General features: G+C 44.3%; 1 protein-coding gene across 1 annotated transcript in view; it reads right to left on the reverse strand.

Moving 5' to 3' along the window:
• The window catches only part of LOC115171794 (ras-related protein Rab-26-like), a 111,640-nt gene that overhangs the window by 8,625 nt on the left and 80,129 nt on the right, over positions 1 to 22,886 (reverse strand). The window contains exons 6-7 of the mRNA XM_029728939.1: positions 3,966 to 4,031; positions 2,866 to 2,922 (exon numbers count right to left, since the gene is read on the reverse strand). Coding sequence (XP_029584799.1) covers positions 2,866 to 2,922; positions 3,966 to 4,031 — 123 coding nt within the window. The remainder of the gene's footprint in view (positions 1 to 2,865; positions 2,923 to 3,965; positions 4,032 to 22,886) is intronic.

Raw genomic sequence — 22,886 nt, forward strand, 5'->3', positions numbered from 1 at the left:
ATCAGCACTAGAGGACTGCACCAGACTGGGTTTAAATACTATTTGAAGTCCATTAAATACTTTGAGCGTTTGCTTTAGCCTGTCTGGAGAGTCGGATGGGCAGGGTTTGGAATTTTGGGACTTTCTTATTGGTTCCATTGCGCAAAGCAAGCTCAATCAAGCCCATCTAAACTATTTGACATGATTTCATATAGTATCTAAACCCAGGTCTGCAAGGCACCTTGATATTTATATTGTAGCCGTGTTCCACAGCAGTAGTCAGGGGGAATGAGAAAGTGTATTCACATTTCCTGCAACGTTCAAAGTCCTATTTGCACCAGTATCTGTATTCATCTGAGAGTGCATCGCTGTGAAATTGAGTTAAACCAAATATTCCTCATCCCACTGTTGTATTGTATGCATATGTTTATAGAGAGAATACAAACATATGAAAAAGGAGACTAGATGTCCATCCTGTAGAAGCATGAAAGAGCCTGTAGATAATATCAAGATAGCAGGATGTGATCCTTGGTGCTAAGATTGTCTTTGTACACTGACTACATTCATGTTCTATGGTAAAGTAATATCTCATAAACCTGGCCTTTCTTCTTGATATTTATCTTTGATTTTTGCAGATGGTGCATTTTCCTCCCAATGGTGAAAATCAATATGAATTAGATCAAGGGACTGAGTCCAATAAGAGAGAGAGAGTGCTTTAGCAACATAAACATTTGTTTTCCATGCCAATAAAGCTGCTAGAATTGAATTGAGAAAGAGAGCGAGAGAAAGAGAGAGAGCGAGAGAGAGACAGACAGCGAGCGAATGAGAAAGAGAGAGACAGACAGAGAGAGAGACAGAGAGAGAGACAGACAGACAGAGCGAGATATATATACAGAGAGAGAGAGACAGAGATACAGAGAGAGAGAGAGAGATACAGAGAGAGAGAGAGAAATACAGAGAGAGAGATACAGAGAAAGAGAGACACAGAGAAAGAGAGATACAGAGAGATGCAGAGAGATACAGAGAGAGAGATACAGAGAGATACAGAGAGAGAGAGATACAGAGGGAGAAAGACACATAGAGAAAGAGAGATAGATACAGAGCGAGAGAGAGATACGGAGAGAAACAGAGAGAGATACAGAGCGAGAGAGAGAGAGAGAGATACAGTTGAAGTCGGAAGTTTACACACACTTAGGTTGGAGTCATTAAAACTTGTTTTTCAACCACTCCACAAATTTCTTGTTAACAAACTATAGTTTGTACATGACACAAGTAATCTTTCCAACAATTGTTTACAAACAGATTATTTGACTTATAATTCACTGTATCACAATTCCAGTGGGTCAGAAGTTTACATACACTAAGTTGACTGTGCCTTTAAACAGCTTGGGAAATTCCAGAAAATTATGTCATGGCTTTAGAAGCTTCTGATAGGCTAATTGACATCATTTGAGTCAACTGGTGGTGTACCTGTGGATGTATTTCAAGGCCTACCTTCAAACGTAGTGCCTCTTTGCTTGACATCATGGGGAAATCAAAAGAAATCAGCCAAGACCTCAGAAAACAATTGTAGACCTCCACAAGTCTGGTTCATCCCTGGGAGCAATTTCCAAACGCCTGAAGTTACCGCGTTCATCTGTACAAACAATAGTACGCCAGTATAAACACCATGGGACCACACAGTCATACCGCTAAGGAAGGAGACGCGTTCTGTCTCCTAGAGATGAACGTACTTTGGTGAGAAAAGTGCAAATCAATCCCAGAACAACAGCAAAGGACCTTGTGAAGATGCTGGAGGAAACAGGTACAAAAGTATCTATATCCACAGTTAAACGAGGAAGAAGCCACTGCTCCAAAACCGGCATAAAAAAGTCAGACTATGGTTTGCAACTGCACATGGGGACAAAGATCGTATTTCTGGTCTGATGAAACAAAAATAGAACTGTTTGGCCATAATGACCATCGTTATGTTTGGAGTAAAAAGGGGGAGGCTTGCAAGCTGAAGAACACCATCCCAACCGTGAAGCACATTGGTGGCAGCATCATGTTGTGGGGGTGCTTTTCTGCAGGAGGGACTGGTGCACTTCACAAAATAGGTGGCATCATGAGGCAAGAAAATTCTGTGGATATGTTGAAGCAACATCTCAAGACATCTGTCAGGAAGTTAAAGCTTGAATGCAAATGGGTCTTCCAAATGGACAATAACCCCAAGCATACGTCCAAAGTTGTGGCAAAATGGCCTAAGGACAACAATGTCAAGGCTATTGGAGGGGCCGTCACAAAGCCCTGACCTCAATCCTATAGAAAATTTGTGGGCAGAACTAAAAAAATGTGTGTGAGTAAGGAGGCCTACAAACCTGACTCAGTTACACCAGCTCTGTCAGGAGGAATGGGCCAAAATTGACCCAACTTATTGTGGGAAGCTTGTGGAAGGCTACCCGAAACATTTGACCCAAGTTTAAATTGTTTAAGGCAATGCTACCAAATACTAATTGAGTATATGTACACTTCTGACCCACAGAGAATGTGATGAAATAATAGCTGAAATAAAATCACTCTCTCTACTATTATTCTGACATTTCACATTCTTAAAATAAAGTGGTCATCTAACTGACCTAAGACAGGGAATTTTCACTAGGAGTAAATGTCAGGAATTGTGAAAAACTGAGTTTAAATGTATTTGGCTAAGGTGTATGTATACTTCCGACTTCAACCGTAGATACACAGAGAGAGATACAGAGAGAGAGATACAGATATACAGAGAGAGAGATACAGAGAGAAAGAGAGAGAGAGAGGGAGACAGTTAATTGACTGTGGTGTCGTTCACTGCTTGAGTCAATCTGCATCTTCCTCATTATTAACTCATTTCTTTAAAGTGACACTCACCTTGGCCAGCCTCTCTCCATCCTCTCTCTTCACCACCCTCTGCTGTGTGGCATCAGCCTGGGGAGAGATCAGAAAAAGAAAAGCGAGAGAGAGACCGAAAGAAAGACAGAAAGAGAAAAAGAGAGAAATGAGAAAGGTAGAGATTCCCTGATACCACCGTAGCACCACCATGCATGACTAGCCTCAGTCCTCAGTCTCACTATCATCACCGCAGGGGCATTGTCTTAAAATCATATTGTTCCAGGAGGATTACATAATGGAAAACAACACATTCCATACATAATATGGGATCAGACCTAGAATTCTTAATGAGTCTAGATTATGTGTGAGCATTCAAATGAGGGGATGATTTCCGGTGTGTGGGGACTGTTTAGATTAGACTAAACTTCCAGATCAAGCATCTGTTCCCTGTTCTAGTAGAATATGGATGGGACTTATTTATAGTAGCAGTGATTTGTTACATCCCTCCTAATGTGCTGATCCGGTGTTGTGTCTGTGTTGTCATCTGGCAGCAGATGTGTCAGTGTTAGAAGCAATTCCAGTAGACTAGAGTTAACTTTATTGTTCCAATGGACACATAGTTTTGAATCAGGAAGTAGACACTGAAGTACTCATAGAACATATACAAGTGAATCCGGATGCTGGGTTACTAAGTAGGCTCAGATTGATGCTCAATGTTAAAACCAGAATGATTGCAACCTGCCTACATGTAGTTTTAAAGTACAGTAGACCAACACAGCTACTGTATTAGGTCAAAGCTGTGTGCTGGAAAACCTTGGTAGAGCATGGGTGGAGTAGGCATTGTGGTGCTCATGTGAATTTCCGTTCTTTTTGAGCTTCAGAAAAATGCGTATTCTCACTTAAAAGGTAGATTTAGTGTTTAGTGTTACACTATGAGGATATACTGTGAATAGATCCTTCAAGTCCTGGGCTACGTTTATACTGTACAGTTGTTTTAGTTTCTCTGTCTATTGTTTATGGCTGTTGTGTCTGTCTGTTTTCTTTGTGTATGCCTGTCGGTCTGTGTTGTGTCTGGGCTGCCGTCTGGTGTGGCTGCAGGTGTGTCCGTCTGGGTTCAGGCCTATCCCAGGAAACCTCACCTTGTTTCCCAGCAGCATCAGGACCACATCCTGCTGGGCGTAATCATGGATCTCAGTCAGCCAGGCCTGGGGTGGAGATGACAACAAGAGGAGTGACATGATAAGGAAACACTCAGGATACAGAGTGGAGAGTCACTCAGGATACAGAGAGGATAATCACTCAGGATACAGAGAGGATAATCACTCAGGATACAGAGACAGAGAGGAGAGACACTCAGGATACAGAGAGGAGAGACACTCAGGATACAGAGAGGAGAATCACTCAGGATACAGAGAGGAGAGACACTCAGGATACAGAGAGGAGAATCACTCAGGATACAGAGAGGAGAGACACTCAGGATACAGAGACAGAGAGGAGAGACACTCAGGATACAGAGACAGGGAAGAGAGACACTCAGGATACAGAGACAGGGAGGAGAGACACTCAGGATACAGAGACAGGGAGGAGAGACACTCAGGATACAGAGACAGAGAGGAGAGACACTCAGGATACAGAGAGGAGAGACACTCAGGATACAGAGAGGAGAGACACTCAGGATACAGAGAGGAGAGACACTCAGGATACAGAGACAGAGAGGAGAGACACTCAGGATACAGAGAGGAGAGACATTCAGGATACAGAGAGGAGAGACATTCAGGATACAGAGGAGAGACATTCAGGATACAGAAAGGAGAGACACTCAGGATACAGAGAGCGAGAGGAGAGACACTCAGGATACAGAGAGCGAGAGGAGAGACACTCAGGATACAGAGTGAGAGGAGAGACACTCATGATACAGAGAGAGAGGAGAGACACTCATGATACAGAGAGAGAGGAGAGACACTCATGATACAGAGACAGATTAGAGTCACTCCGGATACAGAGACAGGGAGGAGAGACACTCAGGATACAGAGACAGAGAGGAGAGTCACTCAGGATACAGAGACAGAGAGGAGAGTCACTCAGGATACAGAGACAGAGAGGAGAGACCCCCAGGATACAGAGACAGAGAGGAGAGTCACTCCGGATACAGAAACAGAGAGGAGAGAGGAGAGGCATAGACGAGACAAAGGAGAGAGACAGACAGTCAGACATTCAGAGGAAAAACAAGGACAAGTATGGAAGAAGAGATGCTCATGAGAAAGAGAGGAGTCAGACAGAGACACATATTGTCTGAGGACACAAAAGGACAAGTAAGGAGAGGGGATCCAATAAGACATAGGACAAAGGAAGAACAGAGAGGCTGTTGCAGCTGACACATAAAAAAGGTAGAGGAGAGATATTGAATGAAAATGATGGCCAGCACTTGCACATAAATTGTCTTTGGATCTATTACATCAGCAGAACGACTGGAGACTGCAGATACAATAAATGTACAGAAATAAACTTTATTTACGACTGTTGGCCATTTTCAAATTACTCCTGGGTACAGCACCCACAGACTTATTTACATATCTTTGTAAGGTTAAGAAAGGTTAAGAAATCTTAAGCAAGGAGAGACAGAGGGAGAGAGACAGAGGGAGAGAGACCGAGGGAGAGAGAGACAGAGGGAGAGAGAGACAGAGGGAGAGAGACAGAGGGAGAGAGAGACAGAGGGAGAAAGACAGAGGGAGAGAGACAGAGGGAGAGAGAGACAGAGGGAGAGGCACAGAGGGAGAGAGACAGAGGGAGAGAGACAGAGGGAGAGGGACAGAGGGAGAGAGACAGAGGGAGAGAGACAGGGAGAGAGAGACAGAGGGAGAGGGACAGAGGGAGAGAGACAGAGGGAGAGAGAGACAGAGGGAGAGAGAGACAGAGGGAGAGAGAGACAGAGGGAGAGGGACAGAGGGAGAGAGACAGAGGGAGACAGAGACAGAGGGAGAGAGACACAGAGGGAGAGAGACAGAGGGAGAGAGACAGAGGGAGAGAGAGACAGAGGGAGAGGGACAGAGGGAGAGAGACAGAGGGAGAGAGAGACAGAGGGAGACAGAGACAGAGGGAGAGAGAGACAGAGGGAGAGGGACAGAGGGAGAGAGAGACAGAGGGAGAGAGAGACAGAGGGAGAGAGAGACAGAGGGAGAGAGACAGAGGGAGAGAGACAGAGGGAGAGAGACAGAGGGAGAGAGACAGAGGGAGAGAGAGACAGAGGGAGAGGGACAGAGACAGAGGGAGAGAGAGACAGAGGGAGAGAGAGACAGAGGGAGAGAGACAGAGGGAGAGAGACAGAGGGAGAGGGACAGAGGGAGAGAGAGACAGAGGGAGAGAGAGAGGGAGAGAGAGACAGAGGGAGAGAGAGACAGAGGGAGAGAGAGACAGGGAGAGAGAGAGGGAGAGAGAGACAGAGGGAGAGAGAGACAGAGGGAGAGAGACAGAGGGAATAGAATGAGTACAGTCCAAACAGCATCAGCAGTAATAAACCCCTCTAGAGACAAGGCCTGGACAGGGCATAAGGGAAATAATAAAAAGCTTTATTACACACCAGCCCATATAATCACTGTCACCTGGCAACCCAATGCCTCATCATCACAACAACAACAGTAACACTTCTGACCACTGAGCAGCAAGAAGGCCAGGCCATACATCAATGCCATCGTTAATAGGTTTTTAAATCGACTGGGGCATAGATCCACCCCTCACCAACATAATATCCCTCATCTCAGCTGTACTCCGTGCAGAGCACCACTATAATGATGCTTAATTGCTCCATCCCAGTGAAAAAGTCCACATTGGCTTTCTGACTGCACCGCAATCAATCCTCCTTTCTGTTTGAACATGGAGACGAGAGTCTGTTTCTCCAAGTTGGGACTCTTCTAATTACATCTGGAGATGACCTGGTGGGTGTAACGATTTAACCCATCGGTCACATGGAGATGACCTGGTGGGTGTAACGATTTAACCCCTCGGTCACATGGAGATGACCTGGTGGGTGTAACGATTTAACCCCTCTGTCACATGGAGATTACCTGGTGGGTGTAACGATTTAACCCCTCGGTCACATGGAGATGACCTGGTGGGTGTAACGATTTAACCCCTCGGTCACATGGAGATGACCTGGTGGGTGTAACGATTTAACCCCTCGGTCACATGGAGATGACCTGGTGGGTGTAACGATTTAACCCCTCGGTCACATGGAGATGACGTGGTGGGTGTAACGATTTAACCCCTCGGTCACATGGAGATGACCTGGTGTGTGTGTGTGTAAGTGTGTGTTTACGTTTGTGTGTGAGGAATGGGAGAGACACCCTGTGGTGAACCCATTAGAGACCTTACAGGGAAATCGGTGATGACATCAGGTCTACCACGGTCCATGTTGAGCACATTTTAGTAGGAGAAGTTAAATAATGACCTCTCTGTTAACAGCTGTGTCACATACTGATGACCTGTTAATTAGAGGCCTATAAAGTGCTCCGGGGGATGTTTCCCCTTGGTGCAGATCTAGGATCAACTTCCCCTCCCTCTATCCTAACCTGAACCATTAATGGGGAAAAAAATCAGCGTCTTGGGGAAACATGACCCTTCTACCAATAAAGTCCTCTGACGTCAGTGGTCATGTTGGGGGAAAAGAGACTGTTCAATCCATCCATGCCCTATGGCAGAACGGTGCGCCAGGCAATGCTGACACTTATCCAATCCTTTTCAAAACATGATTAGGAGTGTGCATCTAGCATACTGTTTGGGAGAAGAGTGGAGAATCAGGACGTAACTTTTGCCTTAATCTGATGACACACACTAGTGTGGAGTTGTCTGGCCAACTTTTGTCCAACTGGAGGTGGAGTTTCCATCTTCAAAGCCTCTCATTCACATTCAAGCCCATCATCACCTCTGTAAGGCAATGCCCACATCTGATAGAATAAGGGATGAGGACACTCTGCAGCCAAATAACCCCCCCCCCACCCATCTGCAGCATGTATACACCAGCCTATTGCCACATCATCCCATCCCCTCACCTGGATCAGCAGCAGAACTGGGTTCAAAATGTTTGATAAGATGTGATCGATTGAGCTTGCCTTGGCACAATTTAACCAATGGAGTAGTCCCAAAACCCCACCCACTTCAGGCAGGCTAACGCTAACTCAAAGTTTTCTAATACTATTTGAACCCAGGTCTCAGATCAGCTACACCTCCAAACCAAGGAAGAAACCCTGGCTCCCAGCTCTGCCCATCCAGCCACATCGAACAGAATGATATATGAGCCACAATAAACCTAGCGCATTTGCATTGGATGGCCAAACTCAAAGCAGATGCCACTGCACAGCCACACTCTATGCTGTGCTGCTCTTTTTCAAATGTTGAAGGCCTATGTCTGGACTTGGTAAGCTTGCTTTGATGTTTTAATGTTGTACTGTGCCTTTAAACTGTGAAGCTAAAGGATAAAAGATACTTGACTTGATATCTAATCAAACTTCAAGGGATAGTTCAACCAAATGACATATTGGTTTCCTTACTCTGAATCCTGTTTTCTTTGTAATGTGGATTCACTATCCCTTTAACTATCTGATAAACCTCTGAAACACATCCCACTGGGCAAAAATGGGTTGAATCAATGTTGTTTCCACATCATTTCAACTAGAGGTCGGCCGATTAATCGGAATGGCCGATTAATTAGGGCCAATTTCAAGTTTTCATAACAGTCGGTAATCTGCATTTTTGGACACCGATTATGGCCGATTACATTGCACTCCACGAGGAGACTGCGTGGCAGGCTGACTACCTGTTATGCGAGTGCAGCAAGGAGCCAAAGTAAAGGTGCTAGCTAGCATTAAACGTATCTTATAAAAAACAAATAATCTTAACATAATCACTAGTTAACTACACATGGTTGATGATATTGCTAGTTTAACTAGCTTGTCCTGCGTTGCATATAATCAATGCGGTGCCTGTTAATTTATCATTGAATCACAGCCTACTTCGCCAAACGGGTGATTTAACAAGCGCAAAAAAAAGCACTGTCGTTGCACCTATGTGTACCTAACCATAAACATCAATGCCTTTTTTTAAATCAATACACAAGTATATATTTTTAAACCTGCATATTTAGTTAATATTGCCTGTAAACATGAATTTCTTTTAACTAGGGAAATTGGGTCACTTCTCTTGCGTTCTGTGTAAGCAGAGTCAGGGTATACGCAGCAGTTTGGGCCGCCTGGCTCGTTGCGAACTGTGTGAAGACCATTTCTTCCTAACAAAGACTGTAATTAATTTGCCAGAATTGTACATAATTATGACATAACATTGAAGGTTGTGCAATGTAACAGCAATATTTAGACTTAGGGACGCCACCCGTTAGATAAAATACAGAACGGTTCCATATTTCACTGAAAGAATAAACGTTTTGTTTTCGAAATGATAGTTTCCAGATTTGACCATATTAATGACCTAAGGCTCGTATTTCTGTGTGTTATTATATTATAATTAAGTCTATGATTTGATATAGCAGTCTGACTGAGCGGCGGAAGGCAGCAGCAGGCTCGTAAGCATTCATTCAAACAGCACTTTCCTGCATTTTCCAGCAGCTCTTCGCTGTGCTTCAAGCATTGCGCTGTTTATGACTTCAAGCCTATCAACTCCTGAGATTAGGCTGGCAATACTATAGTACCTATTAGAACATCCAATAGTCAAAGGTATATGAAATACAAATGGTATAGAGAGAAATAGTCCTTTAATAACTACAACATAAATCTTCTTACCTGGGAATATTGAAGACTCATGTTAAAAGGAACCACCAGCATTCTCACGTTCTGAGCAAGGAATCAACATTAGCTTTTTTACATGGAACATATTGCACTTTTACTTTCTTCTCCAACACTTTGTTTTTGCATTATTTAAACCAAATTGTACATGTTTCATTATTTATTTGAGTAAATTGATTTTATTGATGTATTATATTAAGTTAAAATAAGTGTTCATTCAGTATTGTTGTAATTGTCGTTATTACAAATATATGTATATAAAAAAAAACGGCTGATTAATCGGTATTGGCTTTTTTTTTGGTTATCCAAAAATCGGTATCGGTATCGGCGTTGAAAATCATAATCGGTCAACCTCTAATTTCAACCCACAAATTCTATGTGATGACATTAAATGAAAGTGGAAAACTGATTTGATTTGAAAAAAGTAATCAATGTAAGGGAATTATGTATTTTTTTCACCCAACTTTGAACCGAAATACAATGACGGAGGATTTCAGGTTGAATTCATGTCATTTGACAACTCAACCAAATGTAAATCAAAACTAGACGTTGAACTGACGTCTGTGCCCAGTGGGATGCCATTAGTTAGTCACTCAAACAGAATAATAGTGATAAAGGTGAAGTCATTGACTCATTAGAGCACATTGGATACCATGTCAACACTTTAATGATCCTAATGTGAGTCTGTGCGTCTTTAATAGCCAATGGGTCTCTCATAGACTCAAGTGGAGTTACTGACAAAACAACATCTCCATGACTGTACAGGGGGGTGGGATCAGCTGTAGAAACACTGTGTAATAGTTTGATCCAAGATCTGTTTGTGTCTTGCCAACTCCTATGGTCATTGTCATGTTTGGACACAAACAGATCTGGGACCAGGCTAACTCCTCAGCCCAACTATAAGCGTTGCGTTGTCATCAGCGTCGTGTCAATGCAACGTTCTACCTCCTACACAGAGCGTGTTGTTTTGAGGAATGGAAGAGTATCTTTATTTTCCCTACTGTACTAGTCAATGTAGCTAGCTAGCTTGAGTTTCTGCTAGCTAGAAGCTTCTTGACTTCATAAATCTTAGTACAATAGCCAGTGGTGTCTCGTGGAGGCCATATGCAACCAAAATCAACTTTATTTCTCATTATTTCGATTCACAAAATAGAATGAACCCGCGTCAGTCTTACAGCCTTTTTTTTACCTCTGCGATTCTTGAGCTTGGATGCTGCCATTGGACGTGACGCAACACGGGCAGTATAGCAGCTTTCATTGATTTCAAAGGAAGCATTCCCTCAATGGTCCGATGGCTGTAGTGTAGCATCGTAGCATACCCACAATGCCCAGTTTGAACATAAAAGGGGGGCGGAAACAAGGTGTTCAATTCACGACTGAGCAAAAACCTTCTGTGGTGTTGTGAATTTACACTTCAGCTGTAACCAGAATTAGCATGCACTTTGAAAATCTACTTTGCAACCTCCATGTGCTCGTCCCTGTGCGATGGCTGATTGTTGAATGTTCATTTTTACATAAAAGGGCAGCATTACTCAGTGCAGCATTGTGTGATGACATCCAGGAGAATAGGGTTTTGATGGACTGCTATTTTAAAGGCAAAGCGTGGAATGCTCCCTCTTTCCCACTCCCTCTCTCTTCCCCTCCCTCTTCCTCCCCATTTCTCTCCCTCTCTCACATCTTGTATTGTGCGGTTGATGGCTATTGTAAAAGGCTTTACATTAGGCCCAACATGGAGCGCTAGCCATATTTCCATTAGCATGTCTATCAATGTGCTGTTAAGCCCAGACAGTTACTACTAACTAAATCCAGACAGTTGAGTTGTCTTGCAGTACAGCCAGGTGTTTTCCATTACCAACCACCAAGGGAAGGCTTCTCTGTTTATGTTGTAATTTGTCAGTGTTGTATTTGTATAGTAATTGAGTGAGTTTGGGTCCCTCTGGTGTGTGTGTAGTGTGTGTAGTGTGTGTAGTGTGTGTAGTGTGTGTAGTGTGTGTAGTGTGTGTAGTGTGTGTAGTGTGTGTAGTGTGTGTAGTGTGTGTAGTGTGTGTAGTGTGTGTAGTGTGTGTAGTGTGCAGAGGTGTAAAGTAATTAGAAACAGAGGGTTGAATTGGTGAAAGACATGTTTTTATATGGAGGCTGAAGTATATTGAAGTCTGGCAACTTTATGGTTTATGCACTTTATTTTGTATTGCTTTTTTATTTATCAATACACTAATTGCTTTGAATGTTTAATTTATTTTCAAATGTTAATAGTATATTTTTTTACAAATACTTACGTTTTTTTAACATACAGATGTGCCTTCTTGTACTTAGTTCCTACTGTACATTCATTTCCTCACTTCCTGTAATGCATGGAAAAGATCACGTGTAAACAACGTTCAGGTAACCTTACTGAAATTAGCTAATTGTCAAGGTCAATGTTTTTATTTAACTCAAATACTTTTACTCTGAGCACTTTTTATATGAGTCGTTCCAGTAATTTTACCTCTACTTGAGTAGGATATTTCAGTACTTTTTCCAACCCTGGTAGTGTGCAGTGTGCGCCATGCATGTAGCCGTGTGTGTGTGAAAACAACTTCTAACCTCTGTAATGTATGCCCATCTGGACAGACGATGGTTGGCTATAAGAAGATAACTACATGTATTATCTGTCTTCAACACTCATACCTCCTCAGCCTGTTAGGAGAGAAGCCATTCCTTTGTCTGAGGGTGTTTTTAGCCTCTGAGTTCACTATAGGAAATCAGATTTGTGTTTTAATGTACTCAGCGCTAATGAGGTCAGGGATGTTTAGGCAGGGCTCAGTTCATTAGGCTCCAAAACAGAAGAAAACAAACTTATTGGAATACCTTGACTCATCCAATAAGAAACGCTAATTTCCGTTGCAAAGCGTTTTAAAATGTTTTCCTTTGTGTGCCCTAATATACACAACCCAGGTAATAACCCAGGAGAGAGGCACCATGGGCCAAGGAAGGGAGGGGGAGACCCTGCCTCCACAACCCAGCCTCCAGGCCACCTCTTCAGGCTGATGAATGCCCTCAGAGCCTGCCTGAGAGTACACAACCTTACTCACCCAGATAAACAGGGAGGCAGATGGAGACAGAAGATGTTAGAGGGGCCATTTACTTGTGTTTACAATGTAAACCAAGGAGACATTAAAACAGTCATGTCTATGGTTGAGATCATGGTTGGGGTCAATTCAATTTCAACTCAGTCAATTCAGGAAGTAAACTGAAACCTAAATTAGGAATTTCAACTTACTTCCTTAATTGACATAATTGAGTTAAACTTGGGTCGTCTTTTTGAATATTATAGAACAGAGTGATTCAGGAGAGTAGAGTGTGTAATACCCAATTCAGGACAGTGTACAATGTCTCCCACAGTAAATGCGTTCCCCACTTATTTACATTCTATATGACCAACTGTCATTTACTCAATTGAGCACTTTGCTACTTATCGACTAGATGTGAGCACATGAATACAGACATGAGTAATCGGTGATGGATCAACATATTTTGATTTGAATGTTGTACTATTGATTCATTCTTGACACTTTATTGCTTGGAACTTGACTGGAAAAGACACAATGTCACATTGCTCATCGTCAACGCAACTCACTCCCTATCAGGGCAACAGAGTAACAAACTAAAACAGAACTGAGTCGTTGGCTCTCCTTAACCTTGTCTGACTAGTAAAGCACTGCATTTCCTATTGGTGCACCACAGAACAGCACAACACAGCAGAATACTATGAGGGGCCTTATTCCTAACCAGACCAGTTGAGCCAGGGGTAAATAATTGTTATTCTTCAACCTGGCATACACGGACATGACCAAACTGGCAACCCTGAATATGACAACCTCCATGTGTCAAAACCTGTTATTCTCCAACAAGAAAAGGTTTACTGGAATACAACTTCTCCTTCTATTGAATAGCTGAGACAAAGGACCATGGTTAGGATATACTCCAACCTGGCAACCTCGAACACACGGCCCTTCATGTCTCATAACCATTCTCCAACAATAAATCAAGTTGACTGGAACACAACCTCTCCCCTCTATTCGACAGCTTGCCTATAAATGTCCTCTGGTCCCATTTTGACTTGTAATTAACCAAAACCAGTAATTAACCATTATTGAGCTGTTTACGGCTGGTTCCCCCTCATGGGTAATTTCACCACCAACGCCACAACCATAATTCTTTCCAGGTGACATCTTGTCCCCATCTATCCCGGGGAACGGTAGAACAACAACATCCTTCAGCATGCGGGGGAGGATAAAGTCACTAGTGAAATGGAAAGATACACAGAGAGATTGGATATTAATACTGTCAGGCTGGAATTTAATTCAAATGGCAAAAAAACGAAATATAATTGACATATACAGTATAGGAGTTGTCAAAACAGAACAAATAGATCTGGGACTAGGCAAGAGGATGAAGACAGCACAAATAGATCTGGGACTAGGCAAGAGGATGAAGACAGCACAAACAGATCTGGGACCAGGCAAGAGGATGAAGACAGCACAAACCGATCTGGGACCAGGCAAGAGGATGAAGACAGCACAAACAGATCTGGGACCAGGCAAGAGGATGAAGACAGCACAAACAGATCTGGGACCAGGCTAGAGGATGAAGACAGCACAAACAGATCTGGGACCAGGCAAGAGGATGAAGACAGCACAAACCGATCTGGGACCAGGCAAGAGGATGAAGACAGCACAAACAGATCTGGGACCAGGCTAGAGGATGAAGACAGCACAAACAGATCTGGAACCAGGCTAGAGGATGAAGACAGCACAAACAGATCTGGGACCAGGCAAGAGGATGAAGATACCAGTGAAAAGAGAAGCATACAGAGAGACACACAGTGGAGTTCTACTCTCGGGCTGGAATGTAATTCAAAACACAGTATATGTATTCCAATCACAGGACCAGGTACAGTCGTGGCCAAAAGTTTTGAGAATGACACAAATATTAATTTTATATTAAGTCTGCTGACTCAGTTTGTATGATGGCAATTTGCATATACTCCAGAATGTTATGAAGAGTGATCAGATGAATTGCAATTAATTGCAAAGTCCCTCTTTGCCATACAAATAACTGAATCCCCCAAAAACATTTCCCCTGCATTTTAGCCCTGCCACAAAAGGACCAGCTGACATCATGTCAGTGATTCTCTCGTTAACACAGGTGTGAGTGTTGACGAGGACAAGGCTGGAGATCACTCTGTCATGGTGATTGAGTTTAAATAACAGACTGGAAGCTTCAAAAGGAGGGTGGTGCTTAGAATCATTGTTCTTCCTCTGTCAGCCATGGTTACCTGCAAGGAAACACGTGCCGTCATCATTGCTTTGCACAAAAAGGGCTTCACAGGCAAGGTTATTGCTGCCAGTAAGATTGCACCTAAATCAACCATTTACCGGATCATCAAGAACTTCAAGGAGAGCGGTTCAATTGTTGTGAGGAAGGCTTCAGGGCGCCCAAGAATGTCCAGCAAGCATCAGAACCGTCTCCTAAAGTTGATTCAGCTGCGGGATCGGGGCACCACCGGTACAGAGCTTGCTCAGGAATGGCAGCAGGCAGGTGTGAGTGCATCTGCATGCACAGTGAAGCGAAGACTTTTGGAGGATGGCCTAGTATCAAGAAGGGCAGCAAAGAAGCCACTTCTCTCCAGGAAAAACATCAGGGACAGACTGATTTTCTGCAAAAGGTACAGGGATTGGACTGCTGAGGACTGGGGTAAAGTCATTTTCTCTGATGAATCCCCTTTCCGATTGTTTGGGGCATCCGGAAAAAAGCTTGTCAGGAGAAGACAAGGTGAGCGCTACCATCGGTCCTGTGTCATGCCAACAGTAAAGCATCCTGAGACCATTCATGTGTGGGGTTGCTTCTCAGCCAAGGGAGTGGGCTCACTCACAATTTTGCCTAAGAACACAGCCATGAATAAAGAATGGTACCAACACATCCTCCGAGAGCAACTTCTCCCAACCATCCAGGAACAGTTTGGTGACGAACAATGCCTTTTCCAGCATGATGGAGCACCTTGCCATAAGGCAAAAGTGGCAACTAAGTGGCTTGGTGAACAAAACATCGATATTTTGGGTCCATGGCCAGGAAACTCCCCAGACCTTAATCCCATTGAGAACTTGTGGTCAATCCTCAAGAGGCGGGTGGACAAACAAAAACCCACAAATTCTGACAAATTCCAAGCATTGATTATGCAAGAATTGGCTGCCATCCGTCAGGATGTGGCCCAGAAGTTAATTGACAGCATGCCAGGGCAGATTGCAGAGGTCTTGAAAAAGAAGGGTCAACACTGCAAATACTGACTCATGTAATTGTCAATAAAAGCCTTTGACACGTATGAAATGCTTGTAATTATACTTCAGTATTCCATAATAACATCTGATAAAAATATCTAAAGACACTGAAGCAGCAAACTTTGTGAAAATTAAAATTTGTGTCATTCTCAATACTTTTGGCCACGACTGTATACAGGATACAGTGTAGGCAGACAGCCTGAAGGAAAACATCTGGCTGAATCCTGGCTTTGGAGACGGGTCTTTGATATAAGAAGTGACTGGTCACCTGCTAAGGCATTTAGCACTCACTGACTACGACTAGCAGGACAGACAATGCTGCTATGGAGAAACATCCTGTGACTCAAGACAGCTCAGTTGGAATCATGACAGCTCAGGTGTAGAAGAATATAAATCTTAAAGGGAGAGAGAGGGAGAGAGAGAGAGAAAGAGCAGAAGAGAGAGAATGATAAAGAGAGTGATTGAATGAGAAAACGAACAGACATTGTAATTAACCTCTCCTTTACTAGTGTTGGAACGTGGGTGTGATGACAGGCCCTAGATGAATAGGAGCCGTGTGATTAACAGCCTATTAGGAAAGGAGACAGTGGCCTGGTGAATACTAAACAACCACAGGCATTTAGAGATACGGCTAGCTACGCTACGGCCGCACAGGGATGATTTAGACAGCAAAGGGCTGTTCCACATTAGGGCCCCAAAGTGCTTTTTAAACGAGTGAAACACAAAGAGAGACAAACCCAACCAAATCTAAAATGTTCTCTATTTCACCCTCCCTCTCCGCCTGTTTCTGTATTTACACAAACAAACTGGTATATTTGTATTGCCACCAACAGACATTAGCATACTGTTTGTGTAAATAAGCACCATCTCTCCAGCCTAGTGGTGGTGATGACCTGTGTTCATTAAAACAAAGTAAACACCAAACATACTTACAGTTCAGAGAACGTTTCTCTTTTCTTTTCCAGATGAACCTCAAGGGGTATTTTGTGAAGCCGGTTCCCATTACGTTCAACAATTATCCGGCGCTAAGTCAGGGCATCTCTCTCTCTCTCCCTCCCTCCCTCCCTCCCTCGCTCCCTCCCTCCCTCCCTCCCTCTCTCTCCCCCTCCCTCCCTCTCTCCCCCTCCCTCCCTCCCTCCCTCCCTCCCTCTCTCTCCCCCTCTCCCTCCCTCTCCCCCTCTCCCTCCCTCCCTCCCTCTCCCTCCCTCCCTCTCCCTCTCTCTCTCCACCACAGTGTTGACACCAATCCATTTTCCACAGCAGCTTTAACGTGTTACACATCCTTTATGTCCAATTACACACCCGCTTATCAACCTGTTGGAGAGACGAGAGGAGAGACGTTTTACCTGCCGTGAGGACGGTGTAAATAATTGAACGCTCTGAACTGAGGTCCTGCTCTCCAATGGTTTCCATTGAACTGAATTGACAAAAGTTAACACCTGCACTGGACAGAGAATACGGATTCTCCTGATGATTAAATGAAATGTAATTTTAGTAAAGTGTTATATCAGGCAGAGAGACGTTGGCAGACATATTGTTGGAGGCCAGTCTTCAAAGTCTACAGCTAGTTCACTGAGGAGAAGGTTCTTGAAGAACCTTATGGCTCTTTCTCAGTGGAGAAGGTTCTTGAAGCTAACTAGTTATTCATCTTTCCTCAATTCCTCATGTCCTCTCTCCTTGCCTCCTTCTCAAAACACATTGGGGGAGGAGATTCAAGGTCTCTTCCCTTAGGTCTTCTCATCCAATGCATTTTGAGAAGGTGGTTAGGAGAAAGGACACAAGTAACCAAGGAAAGACAAACTGAGAAAGGAGTTACTCCTCCAATACCCCACAATGCACCTGGCATGCAAATAATCCTCTCATTCCCAGGAGGAAATGACATGTTCGTAAGGTGCAATCTGGCCCCACCATACGTGGTTCACCCCACTGGCAGGAAGTGATGCGCAGAGCGGGTTATCAGTGAGGTCCAATCAGAACAGCAGGACTCAGTCGGACACCACTTATCCCAGGGGGCGTAATAACAAACTACACCACAGACTATGGTTTAAGGGGATATAGGCACTCCATCCTAGGGTTCAAGTCTAATTCCGGTACTATCTATGGCCAAATGCATATGCAGCCAAATGGCAAATTATTAGGTGACAGAGGGTGGCAGAGGGGGTGATCTATTTCTGGGACCCTGGCTGGCATCAACCCTCCATCCCTCCAACCCTGGAATCAAGTACTAAGTCATACTAAGTCATGTTTTGCAGAGGGGTCAAATACTTATTTCCCTCATTAAAATGCAAATCAATTTATAACATTTTTGACATGCGTTTTTCTGGATTTTTTTGTTGTTATTCTGTCTCTCACTGTTCAAATAAACCTACCATTAAAATGATAGACTTATCATTTCTTTGTCAGTGGGCAAACGTACAAAATCAGCAGGGGATCAAATACTTTTCCCCCCCCACTGTATATGTGTGTGTGTCCCGACATGCAGCAGGACTCCGGCAGAACTCCCATCAGAGTGACTGATGGTTTGGATATGTGGGGCTGTGGAGGGCCACGGTCAGGGCCCAAATGACAGAGAGACTGCTGGGAGGGAGGGAGAGAAGGATGACTGGAGCTGATATGTTAACCTCAAGCTGTGCACTGAACAGTAAAAGAAAGCGGAAGAGAGAGAGAGAGAAGGGGAGAGGGTGTGGGGAGAGAGAGAAGGGGAGAGGGTGGGGGAGAGAGAGAAGGGTAGAGGGTGGGTGAGCGAGAGAAGGGGAGAGGGTGGGTGAGAGAGAGAGAGAAGGGGAGAGGGTGGGTGAGAGAGAGAAGGGGAGAGGGTGGGTGAGCGAGAGAAGGGGAGAGGGTGGGGGAGAGAGAGAAGGGTAGAGGGTGGGTGAGCGAGAGAAGGGGAGAGGGTGGGTGAGAGAGAGAGAGAAGGGGAGAGGGTGGGTGAGAGAGAGAAGGGGAGAGGGTGGGTGAGAGAGAGAGAGAAGGGGAGAGGGTGGGTGAGAGAGAGAAGGGGAGAGGGTGGGTGGAGAGAGAGAAGGGGAGAGGGTGGGTGAGAGAGAGAAGGGGAGAGGGTGGGTGAGAGAGAGAAGGGGAGAGGGTGGGTGGAGAGAGAGAAGGGGAGAGGGTGGGTGAGAGAGAGAAGGGGAGAGGGTGGGTGAGAGAGAGAGAAGGGGAGAGGGTGGGTGAGAGAGAGAAGGGGAGAGGGTGGGTGAGAGAGAGAAGGGGAGAGGGTGGGTGAGAGAGAGGGTGAGAGAGAGAGAGAAGGGGAGAGGGTGGGTGAGAGAGAGAAGGGGAGAGGGTGGGTGAGAGAGAGAAGGGGAGAGGGTGGGGCCAGAGAGAAAAGGGGAGAGGGTGGGTGGAGAGAGAGAAGGGTAGAGGGTTCGGGGGAGAGAAGGGGAGAAAGAGTGGAGAAAGAGGGGGAGAGGGTGGGGAGAAAGAGGGGGAGAGGGTGGGGAGAGAGAGAGGGGGGGAAAGGGTGGGGTAGCGAAATTAGAAAAAAGAGAGAGAGAGAGCTAGTAAAATAGAGAGACTGAAGGAGAAAGAAGGTGAGACAGGTGGATGCAGAAAGGAGAAGAAAGAGAGAAAGACAGAAAGAGAAAAGAGAATGATTGAAAAGGTGAGAAAGGGGTGTTTGTGGCATGTTGTGTACCTGACAGGAGTGTGTCGTGGAGTGACAGGTGGGAGAACGTGAGGGCACTGCAGATACCATGTTTGTTGTTGTTTGTCCTACTTAGCTTTGATTGGAGGGCAGGGTGACAATGTTCTGGGTTTTGCCATTGGTTACAGCAACAATCTTGCAACCTTTAATCGATTGTATAGTACAGAGCCAAAATACATTGCTGTGTTACTCAGTGTACTCAGTTACTCATACCAAACTCCCAGATGTTTGTGTCACACTGTTGTGTAAGTCTCTGAGGGGATTTCCTCTGGCTGACTGACAGTGCTGTTCTGCCTGCTCTTTGATCATCTGAGTTTCTTCATAAACAGACAGACAGCACTGTGTAATCTGGCTCACAGAAACAGGCACAGTCACGGTAAAATGGCTCTGAAGAAAGCACTCGCTAGTTATATTGACTCCATCCCAAATGGCACCCTATTCCCTTCATAGGGCCCCTTGTTTTCGTAAAGCAGTGCACTATATGGGGACTAGGGTGCCATTTTGGACACAGACCATGTGGAGAATCTAGGGATTCTGGGAGAATCTAGGCCTCATCTCCAGGGAGGGGGAACATGATTGACCTGAAAGCTAGGATAAACCTTGTGAAGGAAAGAAAGTCACTTGTTGAGATTACCATGTTTCAGGACATGCTGTTTGTGCTGGTGTATAAAGTACTCTCTACTGCACCTGTATCCTCTCATACACACACACACACACACACACACACACACACACACACACACACACACACACACACACACACACACACTGCCTGAACAGGTAGGAGCAACATGGTGGCTGAGTCAAACAACAGGTCTCTCACAGCTTCCAGACAACACAGACACACACACTTTTCTAAAGGGTTAGCTGAGCATCTCTCCTCTATCCCTCCCAGATTAAACATGTTTTTTAAATGACTGATAGTCCAGACAGACAGCTGTATCTAAGGTAAGAGCCCTATAATATGGATCAACGTTGTGAGGGGGCGGATCAGCCACTGTGAGACACTTGTCTGGCTTTCTTTCAGACCAAAGTGAAGCATAGTCGAAAAGCAACTGTTAAACACACACTACCGTTCAAAAGTTTGGGGTCACTTAGAAATGTCCTTGTTTTTTAAAGAAAAGCAAAATTTTTGTCCATTAAAATAACATCAAATTGATCAGAAATACAGTGTAGACATTGTTAATGTTGTAAATGACTATTGTAGCTAGAAACGGCAGATTTTTTATGGAATATCTACATAGGCGTACAGAGGCCCATAATCAGCAACAATCACTCCTGTGTTCCAATGGCATGTTGTGTTAGCTAATCCAAGTTGATCATTTTAAAAGGCTAATTGATCATTAGAAAACCCTTTTGAATTATGTTAGCACAGCTGAAAACTGATGTCCTGATTAAAGAAACATTAAAACTGGCCTTCTTTAGACTAGTTGAGTATCTGGAGCATCAGCATTTGCGGGTTCGATTACAGGCTCAAAATGGCCAGAAACAAAGAACTTTCTTCTGAAACTTGCCAGTCTCCTAAAGTTCTTAACCTCTGTGAACTGAACACACACACACACACACACACACACACACACACACACACACACACACACACACACACACACACACACACACACACACACACACACACACACACACACTGCCTGAACAGGTAAGAGCAACATGGTGGCTGAGTCAAACAACAGGTCTCTCACAGCTTCCAGACAACACAGACACACACACTTTTCTAAAGGGTTAGCTGAGCATCTCTCCTCTATCCCTCCCAGATTAAACATGTTTTTTAAATGACTGATAGTCCAGACAGACAGCTGTATCTAAGGTAAGAGCCCTATAATATGGATCAACGTTGTGAGGGGGCGGATCAGCCACTGTGAGACACTTGTCTGGCTTTCTTTCAGACCAAAGTGAAGCATAGTCGAAAAGCAACTGTTAAACACACACTACCGTTCAAAAGTTTGGGGTCACTTAGAAATGTCCTTGTTTTTTAAAGAAAAGCAAAATTTTTGTCCATTAAAATAACATCAAATTGATCAGAAATACAGTGTAGACATTGTTAATGTTGTAAATGACTATTGTAGCTAGAAACGGCAGATTTTTTATGGAATATCTACATAGGCGTACAGAGGCCCATAATCAGCAACAATCACTCCTGTGTTCCAATGGCATGTTGTGTTAGCTAATCCAAGTTGATCATTTTAAAAGGCTAATTGATCATTAGAAAACCCTTTTGAATTATGTTAGCACAGCTGAAAACTGATGTCCTGATTAAAGAAACATTAAAACTGGCCTTCTTTAGACTAGTTGAGTATCTGGAGCATCAGCATTTGCGGGTTCGATTACAGGCTCAAAATGGCCAGAAACAAAGAACTTTCTTCTGAAACTTGCCAGTCTCCTAAAGTTCTTAACCTCTGTGAACTGAACACACACACACACACACACACACACACACACACACACACACACACACACACACACACACACACACACACACACACACACACACACACAGTAAACGATGGTAAACTGTAACTGCTGGTAAACAGTAGCTCATGGTAAACAGTAACTCATGGTAAACAGTAGCTAATGGTAAACAGTAGCTCATGGTAAACAGTAGCTCATGGTAAACAGTAGCTCATGGTAAACAGTAACTGATGGTAAACAGTATCTCATGGTAAACAGTATCTCATGGTAAACATTTACATTTACATTTAAGTCATTTAGCAGACGCTCTTATCCAGAGCGACTTACAAATTGCTGCATTCACCTTATGATATCCAGTGGAACAACCACTTTACAATAGTGCATCTAAATCTTTTAAGGGGGGGGGGGGTTAGAAGGATTACTTTATCCTATCCTAGGTATTCCTTAAAGAGGTGGGGTTTCAGGTGTCTCCGGAAGGTGGTGATTGACTCCGCTGTCCTGGCGTCGTGAGGGAGCTTGTTCCACCATTGGGGTGCCAGAGCAGCGAACAGTTTTGACTGGGCTGAGCGGGAACTGTGTTTCCTCAGAGGTAGGGAGGCGAGCAGGCCAGAGGTGGATGAACGCAGTGCCCTTGTTTGGGTGTAGGGCCTGATCAGAGCCTGAAGGTACGGAGGTGCCGTTCCCCTCACAGCTCCGTAGGCAAGCACCATGGTCTTGTAGCGGATGCGAGCTTCAACTGGAAGCCAGTGGAGAGAGCGGAGGAGCGGGGTGACGTGAGAGAACTTGGGAAGGTTGAACACCAGACGGGCTGCGGCGTTCTGGATGAGTTGTAGGGGTTTAATGGCACAGGCAGGGAGCCCAGCCAACAGCGAGTTGCAGTAA

The sequence above is a fragment of the Salmo trutta genome, chromosome 32 (genome assembly GCF_901001165.1).
Source record: "Salmo trutta chromosome 32, fSalTru1.1, whole genome shotgun sequence".
NCBI lineage: Eukaryota > Metazoa > Chordata > Actinopteri > Salmoniformes > Salmonidae > Salmo > Salmo trutta.